The 12,318-nt window shown below is 37.6% G+C and overlaps 1 protein-coding gene across 1 annotated transcript; it reads left to right on the top strand.

Annotated features, from left to right (window-relative positions):
- The first annotated feature begins 3,944 nt into the window (after window positions 1-3,944).
- Window positions 3,945-7,773, top strand: LOC121321036. The gene is made up of 2 exons (XM_041259945.1): window positions 3,945-4,401; window positions 5,477-7,773. Exon 2 carries the CDS (start codon window positions 6,617-6,619, stop codon window positions 7,337-7,339), a length of 723 nt encoding a protein of 240 aa, XP_041115879.1. The 5' UTR covers window positions 3,945-4,401; window positions 5,477-6,616; the 3' UTR covers window positions 7,340-7,773.
- Window positions 7,774-12,318: the final 4,545 nt, after the last annotated feature.

Genomic DNA, 12,318 nt, shown 5'->3' with positions numbered 1-12,318 from the left:
AAAAACAACATATGAATCCAAATTAACATGTATTTATACTAAAGTAATACAAAAATGACTACAAAAGATTTAGAAGTGAGTAGTTTTTCGAGATTTACGATTATACTGTAAATTTACAGTATAATCGTAAATCTCGAAAAACTACTCACTTCGATATGAATTTGGATTCATATGTTGTTTTTTTCTGACTTTATGTGAACGAAAAAGAAACAAATTCGCCCGTTTTCTCATTGGAAATAGTGATATTTTGAAATTTACCTGTCCTGGTCACAAAATCAAAGTTTGTGGGGAATAATAGCCATTTTCTATACTTTTGAGGCATAAGCAATTAGGAAATAACACTTACTACCCAGGAACAAAAATAAAAAAATAAATGTGTTACACGGTGGAATCAAGGAAATGCTTGTTAACTCAAGGCCCACTTATACATGGAAACACGAGTTTCTCATGAAAATGTTAATTTGCTCATTCAAGTGTCTTACCTAAAGCCACTATAAAAGTCACATGGGAATATGTAAGTTACCATGGTCCAAAGATGGTAGCAGGTAAGTTAATTTTTTGTTTGAGATATTTTCCTTATCAGATTGATGTTGCAGATAACCACACTTTTTTTTCTCCATCTTCCCTAGAACTTTGTATCATGCTAATCATGCCACGGATCTAAATGCATTTGCATCCCGGGATTGTGAATTCAGGTGGTTACAGCTGCTGTACAGTACACTTACAAATAGCTTTCCAAACAACTGTCAAAACTCCTAAGTACTATGTTTAAATGTGTAACTACTCCCATGCAATTTCCCCTAGTTCTGGGGTGTCAGAGTTCCTGGAGGGCCGCAGTGTCTTCTGGCTTTTTGTTCCACCCGAGCTCTCAATTACTTCTTTACTTCACTGGACACATTTAACACTTCTCTTCAGGCTTCAACATGTTTCATAGGGAGTGTACCTTGAATCAAGTGTTTTTTTAAAACCATCAACTTTAAAAGACCTTGAAAAATATGAAATGTGTCCAATTCAACAAATAATTAGATCAATTATGTTAATTGAGAGCTTAAGTTGGAATGAAAACCAGACCCTGCGGCCCTCGAGGACTGGAGTTTGACACCCCTGTCCTAGTTGAAGCATATCGCTGATACAGCTGTTCAGAAGAGTATAGCGGTATCGGCGCTATGCTTCAAAGTGGGAGATCCTGGGTTCGCATCCAACCTCCGCCTGTGAGATGCCCCGGTCTGTGGGAACCGAGGATCGCCACATTGGTGTCAGAGTGGACGCAGATACCCAGGCATTCACTTGAAAGCCTGTAGCCTGGTGTGCAAGTCTGAGGGCAAACTTGAGGGTGGCAGGTGAGAGTAGCATGCATGGGGGTAGGGGTCAGGGCTGGTAGGTGATGCAAACTAGATATAAGCCCGATGTCTTCTTCTGCAAGGGAGGCAGCTCTCTCTTACAGCAGTATCGACGCTATGCTTCAAAGCAGGAGGTCCCGGGTTCTCGTCCGACCTCCATCTGTGAGAAGCTCCTGCCTGCGGGAACCGTGGTACACCATAGGATTTTCTTCCAACAACTGTTTTTACATTGGTATGTTTTTAACCTTTCCATTAAGGTGGCTAAACCAGACAATGCACAACATGAAAAGTGTTTAACCCACTCTCAATATTGGCATGGAATTTTCACGACTTATTTCTTGGGATTCAATAATACTACTCAATATTCCAACATCTTATTTAGCAGAAGCAGTAATACAAGTACAGCAACAATGAGGATGCTGTACAGTAATCCCTCGCCAACAACGAGTTACTTTCATGAAAACCCCCGTGGTTGGCAAAACCACGATTGGTAAATACTAGAGCTTATGGGAAATATGGGGGTATGTTCTCCACGGCCGCAGTTACACTTATCAAAGCCTATCTAAGTTGCATTTTCCTTCACTAAACACAAATAAAAAACACAGTAACATAAAAACAATGCAAATACTATAACATACTGGGTAACGTAACATGTAAAAAGTAATCAAATTATAACATAATAAAAAGTAATGTTTTATTTACCTTGAATCCTTAGAGTTGAAGGCCAGGGTGTTGTTGACTGGTGACAATTATGCTATGTTAACACTATGATGACTACTACACGAGACAAAGCGAGAGATGATTCTGGTACTGGTAGAGGGAGATGCTGGCGAGATGTGAGCGCGCTAGAATACACAAGATGGCAGGGAAGCAAATGCGGATGCGTCATATGTTTCCGTGCAAAACCGTGTATACACAAATCTATATGCCGTGGTTGGCAAATTGGTATACAAAAGGAAAACCGTGTATACATGAATTCCACGTTTGGCAAATATGCAGTTGGCGAGGGATTACTGTATCTGGTATAAAGAGGTACAAAAAAAGCTAATGAAACAAAAATGTGAGACAAAATAAAAGTACACAGTCGGGTTACAAAAATAAAGATAGCAGTGCATCTCTAATAGCAGGACCCTCTGCATATCATTGTTGTACAATCCTTGATACCATAGCATCCACTGTTTTCAATCCAGACAGCCCTGGGAGCAATCCAGGAAGGTATCTAGCACAGATCGCTAAAATTCTACATCTCTGGTTTTCAGCCATGATCTGAAATACATGGACTGACCAGATTTTTTATATATAAGTGCTAATTGATTATTTTCAATTAATTAAATAGGCAAAGCACGGTTTAGTAATAAAGATATAACCCCTGCAGATGATGTATAACAAGCAGTGTGGGCAACAACACTAAAACAAACTATTAAAAAAGCAGGCACCTTTTCTGCACATAGAAACGATATCTGAGTTTCCTGCTAAACGGCACGAGAATTGAACGGGGCCTTATGCATTGCTAATTTAAATACCCCCCTCCCCATTCGTTTGCATAAAGTTTTGGGGAAAAGTGGGTGTTCCCAGGAAAAGGAAAGGCTTCACATGGAAAAACAAAAAGGTACCAAGTCCTTGTTAATTTCACAAGAAGAAATGTAGACAGTAAGAGTAATCATACATGTAAACTAAGCCATTGTTGATGAAACAACAGATACTGTAAATGAGTTTTCACAAGCCTTTAAGAATTGGGTTTCACTTCTTCATTGTCTCAGACAGTGGTTTGGCCGATGTTGATTTCAGTCTAAACTATGGTTCGTTATTAAACCTTGAGGCCAATTAATTAAAAGTTTGTTTTGATTCAAAAAGCTTGTCTGACTGCTGTAGTAAAAACTATTTCCTAAATTAGTAATTCTCAGGAATGTTGATTTTCTCTCTCTCTCTCTCTCTCTCTCTCTCTCTCTCTCTATATATATATATATATATTAATCAGCCGGCAGTCACGGTCATTCGTTTGCCCCTTTAAAAATTACCCAGCACACAGAAATGGATTTTTAAAATGATGACACGCTATTTTTAATACACAATAAAAAAAAATTAAACAAAAGAAAATAAACACTTAGCTCGTTTCGAGCACTAACTAAATGTTTGATGCAGGTCCCTGACTAGCTCTCAGGACGGCTAAGCTATTTACCTGGCATAAAACAGTGCAGATAGTTTTTCACAGCACTTACTGTATGACTGCTCGGAAACAGAGCAACCTCTCTGCTTCCTTCTACTCAGCAGCCCCGAGCAGACTGACTGCTCTCCTTAAATACCCTGCACCTGGTTCTAATATACAATTATTCCCATTTGCAGGGGATAATTAACAATAAATTAAATTAAACAGCTTGGCAGGGAGGCTTTTTAACCCCGTCCCTACCATACAACAAACAATTTTAGGATCGCTGGCACCCCTTCCTCCACTCGAATTTCTAACTCCTCTGCCTGTCCCCTACGGAGGGCTGTGTCTGTTGATCGCTCATTTTTGGTCAATGTAAGCCACCTTCACAGTAAGACACTGACCAAAAGATACGCCTGGACTGCTGGGGCTTTTGATATCACGGTGCTCATGGGTAAGTCTCTGACATGATCACGCCCATTAAATTATCACTCACAATACATGTAGTGTGCTCGGTATGGTGTGTAAATTAGCCAGATAGTGTTGACGAAAATTAAAGTGTTCTCTGTTAGTAAATGGGACAGTAAATTTAGATATATTGTGCATGTTAGGCTCACTACTTATTATGCATGTTACAGCTGCATTTATAGCCCTTTCATAGATAAGGCCCTATGTGTTTAATAAGCTAAATAAGTTGTTATATATAATTTTTAGTCTGGGGAGTTTGGACGACTGTAAAATGTAAATATGACCTTTTTTTTTGTTTGTTTCCAGCAAAGTCGTGGGAAGAAATCAATATAAAGAGAAGCTTTTAATTGTTCCAGAATAATCAGTTCATTGTGGATGTTAGATAACAGGCAAGGGGATTTTTTCCATGTTTAAAAATTTTTTTCAAGCAAGACAAACTTTTTGAAGGTAAGTTCTTACATGTCACTTACTATGTCTACTTACAGATAGTCATTTAAAAAAAACAAACACACACACACACACACACACACACACACACACACACACACACAGAATACTAAGCCCAACTAAAGAGGAACAATACTTTCAATAGATTGTATCTCCTGTTACTGTTCTGACACAACCACAGTTTCATTACCAGTGCAGTTCCATTTCAGGTCATTGACTTGCAAGTTGCAGAGGTCAATTAAAAATGTGAAAGGCACAGAAGAACCCCACAAGCTAACAGGGAAACATGTTGCTGCCTTTTGAAGGCTTGACTACTTTTTTTATTTATTTTTTTTATTTCTGCAGTATGGTTGGGGAGTTTACACACTTTCAAAGGCCTCCTAAATGTCAAAGGGCAAAAACATCACCACGCATCCTGAATCACAGCAAGTTTCACTTCCCTGTGCATTAACATTAGCACAACTCAAAACAACGCACAGTAGAGATTTTGCTCTTCTAGAAAGAGTCTGCATATTACCTCACTCTGAATAACTGCCAAGTTACCAATCCTGTTGGTGTACTGTTCACTGTTAATGCACCATTGGAGAAGATATGAGTAGAATAACTACTAATTATTACAATAGTTAAAGTAAAAAGTCAAAAAGGCTGACTAGACTACTTTAAAAAAAATAAAAAAAGATATATTACTAATAAATCATGTATTTGATAATATCTGGGGTTCTCTTTTGTGAACAAATGTGGCTGTTACCTGGGTCATTTTTAGTGGTCCTTATCAGATAAAAAGAATACTAAAAGACAGTTATCAAACTGCAGACACTACAGTTGGCGTCACTTTATCGGGATGCCTTGGGAGAAGAAAAAATATCCTAAATAAGCAGCTGTTCCAATTAAACAAGAGGCATTGGAGGCGAGCTTAGGAACACTTTCTTGTTTCTTAACGAAAACAAAAAAAAATGAAATCACATCACATTATGATTAAATGTTAAATACATAAATTTAAAACACGAGTCAATGTTTTTTTTAAATTCCTAAACAAAATGAATCACTGTTTTTTATTTCTACATGAAATCAAAAGAATGAGATCAGATCGTATCACAAGGCGAGGCACCTGCGATGGCGAGACGCCAGCTTTCTTTTCAACAGCAGCCGAAGAAACCACAGGAGATTCCTTCTTCAAGAGCCCAACGTGGTATTCCAACGTCATAAATAGCATTGGGATACCTCAGCTGTTGCTGGTGCATTAACTGATCAGTAAAAGTAGAAATGTTCTTTATTTCTCAAAATATCATAAAATAAATAGAATAAACGACCTTGAATGGTCTCTTGAGATATGAGGCTTTGGCAGTGTGACAGGGCTTTCTACAGCTTTGTAAAAATACTGCCACAGGAGCGTATGAAAGCAACAATTAAACTTGACCTAGAGAATCATAGATTACAGTAGATATGAAGCTAATATCTTAAGTTTTTGTAATTCGAAAAAACAAAAAGTCACATGACCACAATATGGCAGCAATCTTAGGTCACAAACAAAAGTAAAGAATGACATTACTATCCACAGCATTGAAAAGATGAAGATGGCGTCTCAAAAGATTTATGAGAAATTGTATTAGCAGTCGTGTTAGTGGTGGTGACTGGGAATACGTTACTCTTACAAGGATGCAGAGTAATATGCCTATTGTTTTCACTTGTTGATAAACAAGAATGATGTTTCTTGATGTCAGTACTCCTTTATACTTTGTGTAATTAAATTTTTTTTTTAAAAAAACACCACAACACAAAGTTTGAGCAAATACTGTAGTTGGATTAAGTGTGGTAGTTTAAATACATGCCCCAATTGCCTTCAAGAAGCTGATCTGCCATGTAATTGGCTCCCTATACCTCCACCAATTACTGCTGGAATGTTAATTCCACTACATATCCTGAAGTGTATATTGGAGGTTTTCAATTATACATTGTAAAAGCGGATGGGCTGTGCATAGACAGATCAGCTTCTGAAAAAAAAAAAAAAAAAAAAAAAAGCATTTTGGCATCACGACTGTCACATTAGGATGAACACAAATATGTGGTGTTGAAAGTGGGATTCCAGCACCTCCTGTCCAGAACAGGTACTACAGGTGCAATTTTTTTTTGTTTTAACACTTTTTGGAGGAAAGGAAGAGGATAGGAAAGAAAGAGAGGCAGCAACAGGGGGCATCTGGGTGGAGGTGGTGGTCCCATGTTCCAACTCAATTTGGACCCCCAGACTAGGCAGCCAAACAGGCGCAGTGGAGGACTGAAGGGGCTCTCTTGTGCAGCGCAAGTGGAGAGTTTGGACAAAACTGGAAGGACTACCCCTACGGAGACCCCCGCTATGAGGAGGCATGGAATCAGGGCCTGGTTGGGGATGCTGCATAATGGTTCAGGGCTGTATGCCAGACCCGGCTGTCGCCAAAGCCCAAGTGGGAGGAGCACGAACGTCAATGTCCTACGCCCCAGTGGGAGGTGCCCGCCTCCACCAGCAGAGGAAGAGTGCCTGCTGTGTCCCCCTCCACCAGTGCGATTGGGAGAAGCCCTGCCGCAGTCTCCAGTGCACGAGGAAGAAGCCCCACTGTCTCCAGCGCATGAGAAAGAAACCCCGCTGTCTCCAGCACAAGAGGAGGACTACCTGCCGCTCCCACTACCATCACCAGGGGGAGAAGTGGAGCTCCCGCTACCACCTTCTTGGCTGGGGGCTCCCCTCTCAGGTTGCCTCCCGAGGGTCCGCTGCTGCTGTCGCCATACAAGGGTCTGCTGCTGTCGTCACCTCACGAGGGTCCGCACTTGTCATTGCCTTCCGAGAGACTGGTCGTGCCTGCCCGGGAGGCCTTCACGCTACCGCCCGGGGAGGCCTGCACAGTGGGGAAGCCCTGTGGAAAAGCCCTGCACATTAATAGAGGGGACAGGGCAAAGCCCTGCTTGAATATGTGTTTATTTATCACAGGTGAAATGTATGGTTGGTTCATTATTTAAAGGAGAATGTATTGCTGTACGGGTGCATATTTGTATGAAAACATTAGTGTTTTGTTATTGTTAGTATTTGTTTGAATGTATTTTGTGTTGATTTAAAATTTAAATGTTTTCCTTGTTATTGTTTGGCAGCATGGGTGGGGAAGCCCCAGCTACACAAAACAGAAGGTGACCATCTCCAGAGTTAATTCATTGATTAATTTATGGTTGAGAGATGGTCACTCCTTGGTGGAGTGTTTTTGGAGTAGAGAACAAGAGCGAGACAGAAGAACAAAGTCAAAAGTACGCTTTGCACCCAAGTACTGCCTGTGCGTTTTCAGTTCCTGCTTCCGGCCTGACATCAACCTCAGCCATCCTGTTACACCATTTAATAGTTATTAGAAACAAAACAAAGAAAAAAACTAAATTTATAAAGAAAAAAAAAAAAAAAAAAAAAAAAAAAAGAGAGAGAGAGATACCGGTCTGTGACAGGCTGGTGAGTGGATAGAGGCCCAGAGACAGTTTGAAGTTCAAAAAAATAACTTGTTATAAATAAACACAAAAATGAAAGTGCACAAGGGCAAAATAAAAAAATCTTCAAACACAAATAGAAAGACAACAAAACAAAACTTACAAAAAAAAAAATAATGTTTCCAGGCTGGGCAATGCCTTCACTGGAATCAAACTTTCAAAAATACAAACAACAAAACACCAACCTGCTTCCTCAACTCCCTCCTCCCAACTGAGAAGCAGAGGCCTCCTTTTATGTCAGGTGGCTGGGTGCTGATTGATCATTAATTAAACTAATCATCTAATCAACCCCAGCCACCTGAACACAATGAACCCAGGTAGGTAGGGGAATTTAACCCCATCCCTGCCAATTTCTAAAGGGCAGAGCTGTGCTCTGCCACACGGTCATTGGTTAAAATTGTATGTCAAAGTAGAATAATCTTTATCTATTTGCATCATTCTGCTTTTGTTGCCACGTCAACACTTTTTATGATGTTTAAAACTGGATTTATTATATTGAATTCCGTGCCCCAATACTATGCAATACTAACTTTTTTCTTTTTTTCTTCTCAATCCTGAAATTAAAATTGTGTTTCAAAACGTTCTGTTTTCTTCCTGGTTTCGTAAGTTCTGACTATGTTCCCTTTCAGTTTTAGTATACAAAAAGGCCTTGGGTTTCTCTCATTAAACCTTCTGATACTGACGCTGTACACTTTATTACACGCACGCTGGTGAGCTTTCTGTGGCAACATTTTTTTTTGCTGCACTGCAAAATCTTGGCAAAGGATTGCAAACAGTAAAACTTGCATAGAGGCGGGTTATAAACAGTTTGAAGATGTTATGGAAATGTAAATTAGTATTGTACAGTGTATTTTATTGTATGTGCTAAAAATACTCATAGGAATATTTAAGTGGTCTGTCTCACATATGGCTCTAGTATGTTTGGACATGAGTTCATAAGCTAGTGCACTTCCCCTTGTTTACTGAATCGTGCAAGGCCTTTGTGGTTAGTTTCACATACAAAAATAATAATTAAAAAAAAAACAGGGGAAACTACCAAGATGTAAAAGACCTACCACTGCTTGAGCAAAGTATTCATTTTGGATGTTTCACATACTGTATACCTGTAAAGAACCGAACCACGCTGGAAACGGCACAAAATGTGGGGCTGAACCACTAAGAGCAATGTTTACAAAACTAAAGTTTAACTCATGAGTTACAGGTAAAGTTCATTAAATTGTTCCCTAGTGCTGTTAAAGAATCAAACACATTTTTATTGTTTAAATAACTTGTGACTGTAGAGGGCCTGTATGTGAGCAGTTCTGTTTAGTATTTTTGCCACATTTTCTTAAGGATTATTAGATATTAGTATGACATACTTTTGCATAAATCAAAGCAAATCTGGTCCATGAATAAAATGATAAATCATAGAGATACATTGTTTATAAAAACACGTAACTAGAACAAAAACTAAACGTGTGTTCACCTAATGAAAAAAAAAAAAACTGTAGGTCAATTTCTAAAATAGCCTTCCACCATCTGCTTAATTCTTTATATGCAATCTGTCCGGTGAGGGGCAAACTGGTTGAACAGGCCCAACTGGTTTCTCGACAGGTTTTTCAGACATGTATCCCTCAGCATATCTGTACAAGTCTCTACCTTGTTTTCAGATTAAAGGTTAATTTACTTGGTTTTTATCTTTTGCCCCAGTATCTTCTGTTACATTCTCACTTGTCTTATAATTGTGTGTGTGTGTGTGTGTGTGTGTATATATATATATATATATATATATATATATATATATATATATATATATATATATATATATATGTGTGTGTGTGTGTGTGTGTGTATATATATATATATATATATATATATATATATATATATATATATATATATATATATATATATATATATATATATCTTCTATGCCAAAGTTTCTATAAATAACATTACCTGTAGGCTGCAGAGAATGGGATTAAGTTACTATTATCCCATTGGGGGATGAGATCCCTTGCAAAGAGGATGATGGAAATGGTCAAACAAATATACAGTATGTACCTACATATGTACTCATGTCACACTTCCCCCTTTTCCATATATCTGGACAACAGTTTATCCAATTGTCCTGAAACTTGGTATTAACATTATTTAGTTGAACATATCTGATTCTGGGTATATATCTCTGTACATCAATCCATCTATATGTCACATATGCAGAATTTTAAAAGTATAGGCTTCCATTAATGGATAACGACCCAAGCCTAGATTAGTCACAAAGGACTTTCAGTGTAGCTAAAGGCCCCTTGACTTTCAAATGTTTACTTTCATGTTGGATTTGGTCACCAAAATATTTAATCCTATTTTCTCCAAAATTGTATTCCATTCAGTTTATCTAATCGGCATCTAATCTAATTGTTAACACACTGTAATAGTACACGTTGGTGTTCTGACTATGTTTTTTGTATTTAAAATCAGTAAAATTTATGGAAAGTCTCAATTGTATTACTTTAATAAATACTGTATTTATTTCCACTGCTGAATTTAATTTATTATACAGATTATATGATCTTATAAATCTGTGACAGGAAACGAAATGAAAGAGAATCACAAGACTGTGTGGGTTTTTATTTATTTTTTCTTGGAAGGCTAGATACAAGCCACACGCCTTTTCAAATGAAATGTGTGTTTAACCTCATTTGAGTTCTTGGAAATCATGTTAATTTCATCTTGATAACTTCTAGCACGACTGTTACGACTTAGACACTGCTTATTTATAGATTTATATAAATTTTCTTGTGTTTTCACAATTTGAAAAAAAAACATTCATTGGAAAAAAAAAAACCCACACAACATTCAACCAGGCTTTATTTTAAAACATACAGAGCAGGATAGGATGCAATCTGTAAATACAAAATTAAAGCTATCAGTATCATGATATTTTACAAAGTGCAAGCATGACATTGAGCAGATTGGACCCTTTACAGACAGTTCCTTGTAACCACAGATACTCTCAATAAAGTGTGCAAAAGAATGTCCTTACCAAGTTTCATATTAAATGCAGGAGAAAATGATCAATTACCATGCAAGAATCCTGTGGCAAACTTTTATCAGCAAAGGCAAAACATTTATATGCATAGACATGTTTAGTCAACATATCTAAATTAGCCTGCTCGCAACCATAGGAAGCAACAGAGTATTTTAGAAGCGTGAACGCTGCTCACCCACTATTCTTGGGAAACGCCATTTTTCACACTTTCTTCATTGTTGTTTATCTTGAATAGTAGCCTATTTTATTTCTCTCTAATAAGTCATCGTCTAATGTTCCCGAGGCAACTTTTTCTTGTATCGCGTCAGCGTGTGCTCTCTGACTAAACAGTATTGAAATTGACAAGAGGCATCGTGAACTGAAATTGAAATGAAAAACAGCTCACACCATGCAGTGCCTCGATTTGCTGAAAATAATTCTAAGCTTACAAAGCAAAAGTTGTCTAATATCATATCCGTGTTTACAGACACCACACACCGGTTTTTAATGGGCTGTAGATAAAGCCTCCCGTTCTTCGAGTTTTAGTTTTTTCTATTTTTTACTTTATTAACTATATTTGCTTGTTTCTTATTTCTGTGATCTGTATCTCTATGGTCTATATATATATATATATATATATATATATATATATATATATATATATATATATATATATATATATATATATATATATATAGATAGATAGATAGAGATAGATAGATAGATAGATAGATATATTCTAAAAGCGCTTTGGGGTACTATATTGTATGTAAAAGGGAACAAGTATAAGGCTGATGTCGTTTTTATGTGCAATCTGCAGTTGCAAGGTCTTATTTTTTATGGGTTAGCATGTAGCAATCATATTTATTTGCTGCTGACCTTACGGTCTGAAGCGCTAAGACCGAGATTTTTTTTTTAAGTCAGTTTGCGTAAAAATGATGCAGCACACATTTAGAAATTTAAATATGATTAACATTTCCCGAAGAAATCATTGTTAATTCAAAATCTTTTAAATGTATCCCCCCCTCAGGGATGACAACTGAAAGTGCAGAGAATGAGCACCACCCCCATCAAATCGCACGCTGGTTACGAAATAAACTTAGTTTTAGCACCTATAGACATCACCCTTATCATGTGATCTGCAGAATGTAATGATGACGTTTATGAGAGTCTGCGTTCTACTGCAATGCTGTTTTGATTTGGGACTTGCAAATCTACAAGCTCCTCCTTAGAATGTCTTACATAATGCCTGAAAAAAAAAAACTGAATTGTACTTGACACTTAACTGTACATTTAGTTATTTGTTAATATTAGTACAAATGTTTGAGCATTCCTTGTAGACCCGTCCAAGTCGACTGACGTCATGATATGGGTCCTTCGTAGCGTTATTCAGTGCCATCGGGTACAAAACG

Source organism: Polyodon spathula, chromosome 9, assembly GCF_017654505.1.
Source record: "Polyodon spathula isolate WHYD16114869_AA chromosome 9, ASM1765450v1, whole genome shotgun sequence".
NCBI classification, from domain to species: domain Eukaryota; kingdom Metazoa; phylum Chordata; class Actinopteri; order Acipenseriformes; family Polyodontidae; genus Polyodon; species Polyodon spathula.
This window is presented reverse-complemented; position numbering and strand designations above follow the sequence as displayed.